This window comes from Mustela nigripes, unplaced genomic scaffold, assembly GCF_022355385.1.
Source record: "Mustela nigripes isolate SB6536 unplaced genomic scaffold, MUSNIG.SB6536 HiC_scaffold_76, whole genome shotgun sequence".
Lineage (NCBI taxonomy): Eukaryota > Metazoa > Chordata > Mammalia > Carnivora > Mustelidae > Mustela > Mustela nigripes.
In genome coordinates, this window is record NW_026739491.1 from 3,244,916 (window position 1) to 3,260,089 (window position 15,174).

The following is a 15,174-nucleotide window of genomic DNA, read 5'->3' on the forward strand; positions in this document are numbered from 1 at the left end:
TCACATTTGCTTTGTCCTAGAATTTGTCCTTTTTATCTAGAGCTTACTCTTTCCTTTGGTTTGGCAGCTGTATTCTTTATATGTTAATGTTAAATAAGCCCCTAGAAAAATTCTGTTCCACACAGGCAAAGAACGTTCTACTTTATGGGACCAAATGCAGTTCTGGGAAGACGCGTTCTTAGATGCTGTGATGTTGGAGAGAGAAGGAATGGGTATGGACCAGGGTCCCCAGGAAATGATCGACAGGTATGAGACTTAGTGAATGCTTGAAAAATGCAAATTCAGCCTCTTCCAAGTTAGTTCTGTGGTCTCTTGCCTAAGAGCTGACTTTGCTGGTCTCCTGCTCAGGTACCTGTCCCTGGGAGAGCATGACCGGAAGCGCCTGGAGGATGATGAAGATCGTTTGTTGGCCACGCTTTTGCACAACCTCATCTCTTACATGCTACTGATGAAGGTAATGTCGACTTTGCTTGTGCCCAGCTACTGCTGATGCTGGAAGGACAAGGCCTGTTCCTATGACCTAAATTCTGGAGCAGTTGGGAAGCTGTCAGAGCATCTTACTAGGTCTCTCTTCCTGATTGGAAGTGTGAGGTCTCGGGGAGCCTGGGTTGCTCTGTTGTTAAGCGTCTGCTTTTGGCTCGGGTCATGATCCCAGGGTCCTGGGACCGAGCTGCACATCAGACTCCCTGCTCAGTGGGAAGCCTGCTTCTCCCTCTCCAGCTCCCCTACTTTTGTTCCCTCTCTCTCTATCTCTGTCATAAATAAATAAAATCTTTTATTTATTTATTTATTTTTTTTGACAGGCAGATCACAAGTAGGCAGAGACAGGCAGAGAGAGGAGGAAGCAGGCTCCCCACCGAGCAGAGAGCCTGATGTGGGGCTTGATCCCAGGACTCTGGGATCATGACCTGAGCCGAAGGCAGAGGCTTTAACCCACTGAGCTACCCAGGCGCCCCAATAAATAAGATCTTTAAAAAAAAAAAAGAAAAGAAAAAGAAAGTGTGAGGTTGCTACAGCTCACACATGCTCTGTTTGTCTAAAGCTGCCAGGCTGTTGTACTGAGGAATGTTGTAAAGATGATTGGTGATTCTATTCCATTTGTTCATTTTGAATTGTATTTTCTTATTTATTTATTTATTTATTTTAAAAATTATTTTATTTATTAATTTGACAGAGAGAGAGAGAGATCACAAGCAGGTAGAGAGACAGAGAGAGGGGGAAGCAGGCTCCCCGCTGAACAGAGAGCACAACGCAGGACTTGATCCCAGGATCCTGGGATCATGACCTGCGCCGAAAGGAGAGGCTTTAACTCACTGAGCCACCCAGGCGCCCCTTATTTTCTTATTTAAAAAGATTTTTTTGGAAGGCTTCTGGGTGGCTTAGTCAGTTAAGCATCTGCCTTCAGCTCAGGTCATGATCCCGGAGTTCCAGGATCCAGCCTCACTTTGGGCTCCCTGCTCAGCAGGGGGCCTGCTTCTCCCTCTGCCCCTCGCCTTGCTATGCTCTCTCTCTCTAGCTCTTTCTCTCTCTCAAATAAATAAATAAAATATTTTTTAAAAAATAAATAAAAAATAAAATTTTAAGTAATCTCTGTGCCTAGCATAGGACTGGGACTCACAAGCCCAAGATTAAGAGTGGCACACTTGGGAGGTCTGGGTGGCACCGTCAGCTGAGCATCCAACTCTTGGTTTCAGCTCAGGTGATCTTGGGGTCATGGGGTTGAGCCCTGTGTCTGATTCTGCACTCAGCGTGGAGTCTTCGTGGGACTTTCTCCCTCTCCCTCTGCCCCTCCCCACCTCTCTCTCTCTCTCTCTCTCTCTCTCTTTCTCTCAAATAAACAGGGGCACCTGGGTGGCATTGTCAGTTGAGCATCTGACTCTTGGTTTTGGCTCAGGTCGTGATCCTCAGGGTCAAGGGATCGAGTCCCACATCGCGCTCCCCACTCAGCAGAAAGTCTGCTTCTGTCCCTTTCTCTCTCCCTCTGCCCACCTTCCCCACCCCGGCCCTCACTCACACATGCTTGTGTGCTCCCTCTCAAAAATAAATGAATACATCTTTAAAATAAATAAATAGCTCTTTTTAAAAAGAGAGTTGTACACTCTACCAACTGAGCCAGCCAGGCACCCTGTTTATTTTGAGTTTTATTTTCATTATTTATTTATTTTTAAAGATTTTATTTATTTATGTGAGCAGAGGGAGAGGGCATGAGCAGGGGTGAGGGAGAAGGAGACTCCCCACCGAGCAGGGAGCCTGACATTGGGTTCAATCCCAGGACCCTGGGATCATGACCTAAGCTGAAGGCTTAGGTGACTGAGCCACCCAGGCACCCCCTATTTTGAATTTTAAATTGGCTTCCTTTGCTAAGTAGTTTTAGGATGCCAGTAGAACTCCATACAGAATACGATGAATTTAAAAAATAGTTTCTAAAATCTTCGGATAGTCAGAATTCATTTTTCAGCACTAGCCCTTTATCATATAGAATTTTCCATAGGTGTAAAAAGAACTACTCGTTAAAAATTAATGGCACGTTCTGGGTTGACTTGGTTGTACTTGTTATAGCTGTGGAAGAACTATGTTATCAAACAGAAGAGTCCTGCTTTGAAAGGGAAGCATAAGTTTGGGGTTGATGGGTAGAAGAGAGTTGTTTTGCGAGTGAGTCCCTAGGTTTCTTCTCTTTCTCCTCTCTAAACATGCAGGGTTTAGTTGATCCGACACAGAAAACACCTGACAGGCTGACTTAGTTTGTTTCATCTCTCTTCTCTGGTGAACTCCAGGGGTCCCGGTGAACTCTGGTTGGGAAAGGGTGATGATCCTGAACCCCGGGAACATGTCTCTGCTACAGCCGAGCCAGAATGTTGCTCCTCTAAAGTCTCGTTTCTGAACTATACTCCAAGGAGCCCCACGAGTTCTTATGGCCCTGTCAGGGCTCAGTGTTACAGTTGGGGATAGGGAGGAAGTGTCTCCTTGAACCCCAGTCCATTTGAACCAGACCTGCTCTAAAAGCTACTTATCTACAGCAGCCACCCAGAGACAGCCAGGGTTTTCCTTCCCAGCCTGTTGGCAGAACAGTTGAATGTTTTCTCTCATATTCAGTGATGTAGACTCAGAATTGTCTCACATGGTACGAAACTTGCTCGTACAGTCCTCTCTATGTCATGTCTATGTCTATGTCATGTCTATGTCTATGTCAGTTGCAAAGAGAGCAGAGCCCTCATTAAGATCCCATTCGGCTTCGCAGGTAAATAAGAATGACATCCGAAAGAAGGTGAGGCGCCTAATGGGCAAGTCGCATATTGGGCTTGTGTACAGCCAGCAAATCAACGAAGTGCTTGATCAGCTGGCGAACCTGGTAAGCATGTCTGGGCTGTCCCCTAGGCTCCTCTCCCCCTGGCACTTGTCACCTTCCAGGCTAGAGCCTTGTCACCTAATGCAGAGGCTTCCCCACGGGTCACTTGTTGGTGTGTATATTTTTAAGACCCCCAGTTTTGAAAATAGGGCTTTGAGTCTGGATGAGGTGTTAGTCCCTCTGTTCTGTGACAGGATTCTCTGTACTGAACCATCCTGCACAACCACTTCTGCGTGTGGTCTGTGGACTCCTAAGGATCCATGAGCTGAAAACTATTTCCATAATAGTACTAAAATCTTTGCTTTTTTGTCCTGGGTTGACATTTGCACTGATGGTACAAAAGCAGTGATAGCTAAAACTGCTGGTAACTTTCACACAGTGAAGGCAGTGGCAGTAAGCCATGCTGGGAGCCATGGGGCAGGGGGCACTCTCAGTTTAAAAAAGAGAAAGAAGAATAGTTGCACTTATGAATGTTCTCAATGAAAGCATTCAAATCATTAATTTTACTAATCTGATCATTGATGATACATCTTTTTAATATTTTATGTGACCAAATGAGAAATATACAGGAAGTATTGTGCTGCAGAGCAAAATATGATTGTTTCAAGAAAAAGTGATTGTAACAGTTTGAGTTGCAAGGTGAACTGTCAGCTTCATTCATGGGACATAATTTTCACTAGGAGGATTGACTAACTTTGGTTGTTCAGACTTTTAAGCTTGAAGCTTCCTGATATTTAAAGGCTTTTGTAACAAGATTGATGATATTAATCAGTGTGATTTTTTGATACTCTGTAATGAAATGTGTCAATATTTAGAAGAGCTACATTACTCCTTAAACCCATAGTTTTTGAAAGGCCATTATGTGGTGTTACAAATTCAAGTGTGAGTAAAGATCCAATCAAAATGCAAGGTAGACAAAAGGATTTCATGCCACAAAGTATGAAATGTTCATTGATGGGTTTTCAGATTTCATATTGCAACTATGACAAACTGTTACTTCTCAAGTTTTGTTATAATTACCAAAGAAAAATGATCATATTTATCTGGAAAAGCTATTAAAATACTCCTCCCTTTTCCAAATATATGTCTGTGAGACCAGATTTTCTTTATATAACTCAACCAAACCAACATAACACAGTGGATTGAATGCAGAAGCAGAAATGAGAATCCAGATATTTTTTAAAGACAAACATATGCAAAAATGTGGAACAATGCCAGTCTTCTCATTTTTTTGCTTGTTTTGGGAAATAACGTTATTTTAAAAAAATTACTTATATTACCATGTAATGGGTGTACTAATAGAATTCTTAATGACTTCAAAATTAATATTTACTTTTTTCAGTTTTAACTTCTAATATGGTAAATATCCATAAATATAACTCACAGAAACCTAAGCTCTCCGGAGTCATGAATAATATTTAAGAGGTATGGGAGTCCCAAGGCCAAAAAATTTGAGAACGCATCCCTCCCTCGTGGCCTGTGGCCAGCAGATGGCACTGTGCTCAGTAAGCTGATAGGAATTTACTTGCTGAAGTGGGGGATGGGGCCGGAATTCTTGGTCCAGAGAGCTCTGTGAGAGAGATTTACCGATGTCCTTAACAGATCTCTCTTTCCTCAGAATGGACGTGATCTCGCTATCCGGTCCAGTGGCAGCCGGCACATGAAGAAGCAAACATTTGTGGTACATGCAGGGACAGACACAAATGGAGATATCTTCTTCATGGAGGTAAATGCTAGTTCCTGTGTCTCACAGGAACATTTGAGAGTCACAGGGAAGAACTCCTAGACCGGATACTGGAATATTTCTCCCACTTAATCTCATTCATCTTCATGATCCAGTTATCATTAAATCGTCAGGCTCTTATGCAAGTAATATAATGGATAATTCACCATCATTTCTTTTACATATGTGTTGAATAGATAATGTAGTCACATTGTCGGTAAGTCAGCTTGAAACAGTAGGCATTAGGAGTCTCGCTCTCTTTCTTATCCCTTTCCTTTCAATTTCCCCTCCCCTTCACCACTTCCTTCTGTAGGTAACCACTTCTGTGGTTTCCTTTGTATCTTTCAGTGGTATTTTATACAAACACACAAAAAAATATAAAGTTAAGTTCCTTTTCTTTTTTCTCATAGAAAGGTAATACATCATATCCACTGATCTGTACCTTGCTTTTCTCATTGAACATATCCTGAAGATCTCTATGTCAGTACAAAAAGAAAGTTCTTTTTTTTTTTTTTGATTGAAGAAGAGTTGACGTACAATGTTGAATTAGTTTCAAGTGTACAGCATAGTGATTTGGTGATTCTGTACATTGTGCAGTGCTCACCATGATAAGTGTGGTCCCCATCTGTCACCATACGTCTCAATGATGTCATCTGCTGTTTTCCCTGTGGCTCTCATTCTTTTTACGGCTGTGTCATGTTCCATGGTGTGGTTGTACCGTAGTTGACTCACCGGTCAGTATATACGTGCCCTTGGTTTTCTTCACGTCCGTGCTGTCGCTCACCGTGCTGTCGTGCACGAGGCCGCACCTGCTTCCCTCCACACACGCACAGGCGCTGGAAGAGCTCGCAGAGGCTGTCACCACACCAAAGGGAAAAATGCATAGATGGCTTTGGCTGATAGGACTCTGAAGTAGCTCTTAACATCTAACAGTTCCCCTTCCACTCTGCCATTTCTTTCATTGAAGAAAGTGCCGCACGGAGTACCTCACGTTCTAGACTTTCTGCTGGTTGCATCTCTTTAGTGTTATTAACACGTTTCTTCATCACTGGTGTTTTTTATAAACACTAGTAGTTTTTCTAGGGGTCGGGTGAGTTTCAGATTCAGTATTCTAGCAAGAATACTTCATGGGTGGTGTGCATACTGCCTGTTGCCCAACTTGCTCACCTCTCTCTCTTCGAGATCAGTGGGTGTAGATACGGGCTGCCTGACCTGTTCCCTGTGAAGTTCCTCATCAGTCCTTTGAATCTGCCTATGGGTTTTTGCCATGCAGAATTGTTTTACTTTTTTTTTTAACCCCTCCCCCCAGCCCTTGGCAGAATCTTTTTACTTTTACGTAGTTGAATTAGTTAGTCTTTTTTTTTTAATAGCTTTGGATTTTGAGTCATAGGTAGAAAAACCCTTCCTTATTCCAAGATTGTAAAGGAAATTGGCTTTGGTTTCTAATTCTAGAATTAATTTTTAATTTTTAATTCTAAAATACTGGTTATTTTTAATTCTAAAATGAATGAAGGAACCAAGTATAACTCCTATATAAAGTAGTAAAATTAAATAATTTTACAAGTATTCTGTTTCCTTTTGGTTTAGTTGAGTTTGATTTTTACACCCACAGCTTTCTGAATGAGTGGTTTATCAAGTATGGGGCAGATGTTCTGCCCTGAAGCCGACACACATGTGTTGGTGTAGCTGAGAAGAGAGTCGTGTTCATGTCACTGTGAAGTTTTAGAATTTGGTTAGGTCTCTCCTCGAGCCGAGGACTAACGGGATATCTGCACCATAAAGAGGTGGCAGCTGATTCTCACCCTTTCCTTTTATTTTATTATTATTTTTAAAAAGATTTTATTTATTTGACAGACACAGTGATAGAGGGATCACAAGTCAGGGGGGTGGGAGAGGGAGAAGCAGTCTTCCCACTGAGCAGGGAGCCTGACACGGGGCTCAATCCCAGGACCCTGGGATCATGACCTGAGCCAAAACCAAGAGTCGGACGCTCAACCAACTGAGCCCCCCAGGTGCCCCTCACATGAGAATTTCTATAGACTTCTTAATTTCATAGATTCTTAATGTGAAATTTCTGGATCAAACTTATACAGATTTTAAATTTTTATAGATTCAGCCAACCACCATTGGAAAGACTATACCAGTTTCTATCTCCACCAACAGCATAGATGAGTCAGGTACATTGTTACTGTCATCTCTCTAGCCTGAGAAAACTAGAATCGGACTAGGACTAGATTTCTAGTTTCTACTCAGCTATTATATGACCTTGTTCTTCATAAGGCTTTTGAGCCTCTGTAACTTCTACATAGTAGACTGGTAGTTTTGCATATTCCTTTTTCATTCACTTTAAATTATGGAGCACATACTATAGGCCAAGGTACTGTGGGTATGTGGTTGTAGCAGTGAGTAAGCGAGACATGGTTTCTGTTGCCCGTATGGGGTTGACAAGCCATTGGGGAAGTCAGCTAAGGAAACGAAGTGTCAGGAAGTATGATGAACGTTATGGGAGAAGATGCAGAGGGGCAGGCAGTGCAGGAATACATAGCAGAGGATCTAGGAGTAGTGGATGACCCCTTGGAAATGACCTTGGAGCTTACATTTAAAAGAAGTATGAATTACCAGCTGGAGTCGGGGAGGGGGACAGTTCCACGGGTATTTGAGGTGAAATGGACAGAACTTAGTGTAGTGAGAAGGAAAAAAGGAGTCTCACATCACTCCTTCATTTTTGGCTTGGACCGCTGGGTGAATGGCGACAGGGAACTCGGAAGGAGGATCTGCCCAGCAGAAAATGCCGACTTCAGATTTGGGCGTGATGAGAGCAAGGTGCTGCCTGTGAGCCATCCAGATAGAGGTTCAGGAACTCAGGAAAATGGGTCACATGTGGAGAAAGATTTGAGAACCATCAATGGGGTTGTGATAATCATTGTTACATTTTTTATATTATAATTATAATGTTATAGCATCTAATTATAGGGACTTCCTATGTGCCCAGCTTTGTTTGAAGAATTCTATGCACATTGACTTATTTAATCTCCATATGAGGAAATGCAGATGAGGCCAGCTTGTCCAAGGTGACCCAGCTAAGTAACGGGAAGCGGGGAACCTAATGCAGTCTGATCTGAGAGGGAGAATGTTGAATAAGAAGAGAACGTGAAGGGGGCACCTGCGTGGCTCTTGATTTTGGCTCGAGTCATGAGATCGAGCCGACATCGGGCTCCACGCCAGATGTGGAGCTTGTTTAAGATTCTCTCCTTTTCCCTCTGCCCCTCCCCACCCTGACTCACTCTCACTTGCATGCACGGACACACACTCTCTCTCAAAATAAATTAATTAGTTAATTAGTTAATTAAATACTTAGAGTATTAAAAAGAGAATGTGAAGGAGAAGTTTGCCTTTTAATTTATACCTCCCTGTATTATATTTTTTGCAATAAGCATTGCCCATGTGTCACTTAGGTGATTAATTGTTTAAAAGATTTGTGCAGAACTAAGGCTAAACCAGTATTAGAAAATCATTGATTCCCTTTTTCCCTCCTTGCTTAAGCCTGCTGTAGTCTCCTGCCTTTGCGCGTCCACAGAGATCATTCCTCAGGGTGGCACGTGGCGGCATGAGATCCTCTTAAGTTGAGAGCATATAAGAGGTGACAGACGTGGGTTGAAGTGAAAGTTGAAGCACCGATTGCGCCTCCTTCCCTGCCCACAGGCTCCTCTCCATGATTCCTTTTGTTTCAGTAACCTTTCTAGCAGACAGTACGTCCGGCAGGTCAATGTCTGTGTCCCTACAAAGGAAGACAGTAAGCAGGAGGCCGAGAAGCTGACCGTGGGGTTGCTCCCAGGACCAGCCGTCCTATCCTTTCCCCCCAGAGACAGGGCCGTGCAGCCTGGGCTGACGGAGAGTCCAGGCGACAAGGCCCGCTGAGGCTCCCCATGGCCTCCGCAGGTGTGTGATGACTGCGTGGTCCTGCGGAGTAACATCGGGACGGTGTACGAACGCTGGTGGTACGAGAAGCTCATCAACATGACCTACTGCCCCAAGACCAAGGTGCTGTGCCTGTGGCGCAGAAATGGCTCTGAGACTCAGCTCAACAAGTTCTATACCAAGAAGGTACCCAGGAGCTCCGTCTGGACGGGGGTGGGTGCTGAGGGCGAAGCGTCGAGCTTCTTGCAAGGAAGTTGAAGTTCCACAATCCATGTCGAGAGCCTCCTTTATGTCTGGCTGTCATGTGGGATGCGGCAGGCTGTCCCCGTGGCCTGGCCCTGGCTGACGGTAGAGAGTGGAGCAGGGGGACCCTGGGAGGCCCAGATGACGGGATGTTCTGTCCCCCGTGCCGCAGTGTCGGGAACTGTACTACTGCGTGAAGGACAGCATGGAGAGAGCCGCGGCCCGACAGCAGAGCATCAAACCCGGTGAGAAGACAGTGACTCCCCGAGCAAGGGCCTTCTGCTTGGTTCTGTCCGTCCTGAGGGTCAGAGGCCTAACCAGGAGCTCAGGCCCGGGGTCCCCGCCCCAGTTAGCTGACGACCTCCTCCCCCACCGCAGGCCCTGAACTGGGTGGCGAGTTCCCTGTGCAGGACATGAAGACTGGTGAGGGCGGCTTGCTGCAGGTCACCCTAGAAGGGATCAATCTCAAGTTCATGCACAGCCAGGTAGGTGGGAGGGGCAGCAGCGGCTGCCTGGCCCTGTTCTTCCATCCGCAGAAAGGCTCAGTGCCCAGGTCCCAGTGCTTTCCCAGTGAGCCTCGGGGCCTTCGGGGTTAGTGGGAGGTTGGGAGCAGCTGGACCAGAGACAGAAATCAGAGGGAGGGCGCAGTGACGTTGGCCACCACCCAGAAGGTGCAGGAGGAGCCTCCGTGGGAGGTGGGGAAAGAGAGGGAGCCTTGGTGGCTAGGCTGCCTCCGTCCATTAGACCCAGCACAGTGTGAGTGGGAGCGTCTCACTTGGCCCTTCTTCGCACAGTGTCTGCCTTGTTCCCTTGTTCCCAGGGTGTGCTTCTGCTTGGTGGTTTTGCTTTGAGAGTCTAGACCAGCTGATCTCCTCACGTGTTTCCGGTGTGCACGAAGCTAGTGTGCGTGCGCGTGCGTGCGTGTGCGCGTGTGGAGCTTGTGTCTGTCTTACCTGGAGTATGTGTGTTTATTTGCCCATTTCTCCTGCTGATTCTTCTTCCTATTCTTTCCGTTCCTCTGAGTGTCCCCACTCTGTCCCCTGCTCCACAGGCCCCATTCCCCTTCTTTTGGCTGCGGAGCACTTCAGAGTCCATCTTTCTCTCATTGTGATCCCACCATAGGAGCTGACTTTTTTTTTTCTCTTGGTCTTTTAACACAGTGTTACTTTTTCTCTCAGTGGACAGTCCTTAAGCTAATTCCTTTCTGAGGCCAGCGCGTCATCCCAGGTCCGTTCCCAGTTCTGTCTCTTCACACAAGTGCCTTCCCTACCCCTTCCCTGACATCCTGGTTCCTCCCCTTGAGGCTGTGAGCCAGGTCGGAGTGTGCGAGCACCACAGCCCCGGGCCAGGCTGCACACACTCGGGGGAGGTGGCCCTCTGGACTCCGTGGCTTTCTTCCTCCCCTTGCCATTGTAGTTTCTTCTTTCAGGAACCCAAGCGGGCAGCTTTGGTGTGATGGGAAACAGCTGCTCAGGCAGTCTATTTCCAGCAGTATATTTCCTGCCTGTGACTTTAATATATTAAATAGCATACCTGAGACCTTAGGGTCAGCCCAAGGAGAGGTTTAGTGAAGCTCTTTCCTGGAACACGAAGGTGCCGGCACTTCTTGGGGAACAGGCTTCTGACCGCCTTTTAGTGCTGTGGCTTCCCCTGATGCCTCACCTTCCGAAGAGGAGGTCTTATTAAACAGCGGCCAGCCCCCTCCTGGGTCCCCCCCAACCCGGACCGACCCAGTGTCTAACCAGTCCATGGATAGGTACAAGCTGCTGGTCTGTAGTTTAAGGCTTTGCCCTAGAAGAGAGATCCTGCTGAGAGGGGGAGTCAGGCCCTGACTGATCACAGGAGAACGGCCGTGGGGTCTGTTGGAGTTGAGGACGCATTGGCCTCTGGTGGAGTTCTCCAGGGCGGGGTCACAAACGGATCTTCCGGGTCAGGATGTGCTTGGACTCAGAGCCCAGCTTCGTTACTCGTGAGCAGATAGATTGCTTGATCCTGTGTCCTTCTCTGTAAAACGAGGGTCGTGCTGCACACTGGGCCGCATGGATGTGAGGCTCGCAGATAGGATTGTAGAACTCGCAGTCGGTGCTCCCAAGCGATAGCCATTGTTCTCTGCCGCGTACCTCTTGGGAGAGCCTGGATTTTGTTTCAAGGATGATATCAACACCTCCCACCCCGAGGACAGTCCGAGGGGAGCTTTGCGCCCGTGCCAGCCCTCTGCGCCGGAGGAGGATGCATGGAAGGGTAGAGAGCTGATGGGCTGACGGGGGAGACCCCCGGGGCACCGTGTCCTCCAGGCGCTGCCCTGGGCAGAGGGTATGGGCGGGCAGCCCAGGACAGCAGAGGGGCCTTCGGGTGGGGTCTGACCATTAAAACTAACGCCTTCATTTCTCTCCCATGCTTTCTCCTCCGGCCAGGAGCGGAAGGTACATGCCCTTTCTGCTGTCTTCGCTTCTTAGCGCTTTGAGTTGTGTGTGTGTGGATTCTGCGGCCCTCCCTCTGGGAACTAGGTCTTCTGTGCCGGGGGGGCGGGGCTGTAGCTGGGGGAGCGGGCAGCCTGGGCAGGGGGAGAGCCTCCGGGCCTGACCCCGCCCTCCCTCCCTCTCTTGCAGGTTTTCATAGAGCTGAATCACATTAAAAAGTGCAATACAGTCCGAGGCGTCTTTGTCCTGGAGGAATTTGGTAATTACACTATTTTGCTCTTAGGTCTGGACTCACATGGCAGTAACTCAAACCTCGGCGCTCCAGAGGAGGGACTAGAGGCAGAGAGAAGAAGCGCCTCTGCAGAGAGGTCAGGAGGCTTAGGAGTGACAGGGAAGCAAAGGGAAGCCGCGAGGTGCCAGGGGAAGGAGGAAGAAAGAAGAGAGAGACAGTGGCTGCTAGGGAAGGGGTCGCAGAAGAGCAAGTGGCCTTAGATGGGTTTAGAGCTCAGAAACGCTCCAGTGGAGGCTCCGTGAGTGGACGCCCCTCCCCCTTCTCGGCCAGCTGGTGGTCAGAAAGTTCTGGGGCAGAGCAGACGGGCAGTTTTCAAGCTCTGCTGTGTTCATGTCGCCTGCTGAGCTCCTCCTAGCAGCCCAGGGCTCCCTCCAGCCACCCCAGTGCCCCCCTGGCATCCACCTGGCCTCCATGCTGGAAGAGGGACGTGCGGGGGCCGGGTAGCCACTCTAGAGGGCAGGGAAGCCCCATGGGCCTCCGAGGCAGGCAGGGCAGCTGTCGCCGGAGGCTGGGAGCCGGCCTCCCCGCAGCCAGGCGCTGCTGCTGAGCGGTGGTGCTGTAGTGGGTTCTCACCCTGGGGCTTTGAGTTCCTGCTGTGTTTGTGCTTCATTCTTTTGTGCCCCTCATCGCTGCTATGAAAACCTTCGTTCTCCAGCAGGTAAAGTGATCTCGGCTCGTGCTGCCTCCCACAGGACCCTGCCTGGGCCCCGCCGTGGGTGGGATGGGCCCCTTCAAGCAAACTAGCTGCTCACTCGCCAGTCTGTCCCATCCCTTTTCTCCTCACCCTCCTCCTCCTGGCCTCCCTCCCCCCTTGTGCTGGCTTACTGGTTCTGAGTTTCCCCCCTGTGTGCTCCCTTCCCTGTTCTGCCAGAGAGATGTTTGGGGGAATCTTTCAACTCAGGAGAAGGACCTGGGCTTCTTGCTCTACCTATGATGAGTTTATCCCCTGGTAACCCTGGGTCCCCCCACAAGTTCTACCTCCCAGGGTCAGTAAAAAGGTGTGGCCAACTCTCATCCTACCTTTTCTGGCCCCCAGGGGGACACCACGCCCCTCTGCTCCTACCTCCAGGGGCCATCAGGATGGCTGAGCCCCAGGGGGGGCCTTCCTCCTTCCTCTGGCCAAGCAGAACCCCTGCATGGCCAGGGCAGGGGTGACTTAGTCTTGCATTCTGGGCTGTGGACATGTGTGTATTTTGCCTGATGGTCCTTGTCACCTCCCTCCCCGGGTGCTGTACTCGCCTGTCTTCTGCTCGGTGTGTCTGCTCCAGAGCCCTCTGACGCTCTCCCTCACACAGGCAGGCCTGGGCCTCTCCTGCCACTCAGGGAAGGACGCTTACAAGTCTGCTGGGTGTTAGGGTCATGCCACTTCCCCGTCCAGCCTCAGGACGCTCTGCGTAGGGGCTGGGGGTACAGGGAACCATGCTGAACACAAACAGAGTGTTGGGCTGGGAACGGGGAGGAGTTCTTGGGCGTCTCAGGTGATGGCACAGGCTAGAGACGACTCTCTTCACCCGGCCGACACGGGGGGACACCCCACAGCAGCTCCTCGGGGCCGTGGTGAAAGGCCAGCCTGCTCCCGTGCTGAGGCTCTCACAGAAGTGGCTAGAGTTGCAGCCATCGAGCAGGGAGCCACGACAGAGCGCACAGGCCTGGCCGAGGAGTCTGGGGCCGTGTCCTCTCACCCGGCAGCGGCTGGGCAGGAGCTGTCCGAGCAGAAGCCGCTGCAGCCATTGGGACAGGCCACCGTGGGGAAGGGGACCCCGGTACCGGGCGCTGCCGCCTGGGGGAGCCTGGCACTATCGCTCTTAGTTTTGAACTTTCTGTTTTGTCTCTTGCCCGTCCGGTTTTAGTTCCTGAAATTAAAGAAGTGGTGAGCCACAAGTACAAGACACCAATGGTGAGTGTGCCCCCCAAGTCCGGCAGGCCGGTCTGCACAGGGCTCCCCGGGGACCTTCCCACAGGAGTGGGGCGGGCCCGCCGAGGGCACGGGGGCAGGCCGACCAGGGATGGCTGGAGAGCTGAGCTTGGTCTAGATGCCGCAGGTTCAGCTGAAGCCAAAACGAGTCTTCAGCTCTGGGAGAGACCCACGCACACAGATGCCCTGTCCCACCGGCCAGCCGCGAGGGCAGTTTCCTGCTGGGCGCATCTCCCCACGTGGTGATGTCGGGAGTCTCAGGAATCTGATCGGTCTGGTTTTCCTCTCCCCTCTAGGCCCATGAGATCTGCTACTCTGTGTTGTGTCTCTTCTCATACGTGGCTGCAGTCCGCAGCAGGGAGGAAGACCTCAGGACCCCGCCCCGGCCCGTCTCGAGCTGATGGGAGGGGTTGAGAGCCCCCCAGTCCAGGGGATGCCCTTGCGTCTTCTGTTCGCAAGGACACAATGCTGCGCGTGTGTTCTCTGCTAGCCCCTAGCCGTGGCTTAGTTGGTTCACAGTTGTGTGTCTCAGCGTGTCTTAGTGTCTGTCACAGGGCTCCGCTGGTTTCCTCTACCTGCTCCCTCTCCATTCCCTGGAGACCAGTCTACTCTTCCCTCAGGGCTCAAGAGTGATGTCTGTCTGTCTTTTGGGCCAGTGGCTTCTAAACACTCTGAGTAGAGTAGGAGCCCACCGTTGCGTGTCCCTGAGAGTTGTGTTGTGGTTCCTCATCCTTGGCATTCTTAACCCTCCAGGGCAGGGCTCTGGCTCTCCGTCCTCCGGGATCCGGCATGATTGGGTGCTGGGCGAAGTCCCACTTGGTACCGAGGGAGGGAAGCTTGAGGCCTGTCTGCCCAGACAAGCGGTGGGCAGGGAAAGGCAGGGAGAGTCACGGGGTGGCAGAGTGAGTGGCAGCCTCCCTCGTCCTTACGCCTTTCCCAGGCTGGTGGGGGCAGGGAGCGAGGGCTCCTTTTTGCTGAGCAGCAGTTTCCCTAAGGTCTGCCTTGCCTTTGGCCTGAGAGAGCAGAGTGGTTGGGCTTGGAGAGGCCCAGCGACCACTGGCTGCCAGGCCCAGGAAGCCGGGTGGGATGGGGCCAAAGTCAGTGAACACAGCCAGTGTCTGCAGGCGGCGTCTCCTGGCACCGGGTGTGGGCAAGAGATGGTTGTACATAGTTCAGTGCTACATTATTTATAGAAAATGTACAGATGTGTGAATGTGAAATAAATATCCTCAGCTCTCCTTGGGCCCCTGACTGCCTTGTATTTAACGATGCCTCCTCTCAGCCCGGGCCTGAGGAGGTCTGTCCATGGACTCCAGA

General features: G+C 49.8%; 1 protein-coding gene across 50 annotated transcripts in view; it reads left to right on the plus strand.

Annotated features, from left to right (window-relative positions):
* The window catches only part of LOC132008225 (MAP kinase-activating death domain protein), a 39,641-nt gene extending 24,546 nt beyond the window's left edge, over window positions 1-15,095 (plus strand). For 27 of the 50 annotated variants that reach the window (XM_059386665.1, XM_059386666.1, XM_059386667.1 and 24 more), the window contains 10 exons: window positions 126-246; window positions 349-454; window positions 3,239-3,349; window positions 4,965-5,072; window positions 9,009-9,173; window positions 9,403-9,475; window positions 9,609-9,715; window positions 11,840-11,909; window positions 13,793-13,839; window positions 14,154-15,095. In XM_059386665.1, the coding sequence (XP_059242648.1) occupies window positions 126-246; window positions 349-454; window positions 3,239-3,349; window positions 4,965-5,072; window positions 9,009-9,173; window positions 9,403-9,475; window positions 9,609-9,715; window positions 11,840-11,909; window positions 13,793-13,839; window positions 14,154-14,258 (1,013 nt within the window). In that variant the 3' untranslated portion in view covers window positions 14,259-15,095. The remainder of the gene's footprint in view (window positions 1-125; window positions 247-348; window positions 455-3,238; window positions 3,350-4,964; window positions 5,073-9,008; window positions 9,174-9,402; window positions 9,476-9,608; window positions 9,716-11,839; window positions 11,910-13,792; window positions 13,840-14,153) is intronic. The other 23 variants (XM_059386684.1, XM_059386686.1, XM_059386687.1 and 20 more) reach the window with 1 other exon arrangement.
* Window positions 15,096-15,174: the final 79 nt, after the last annotated feature.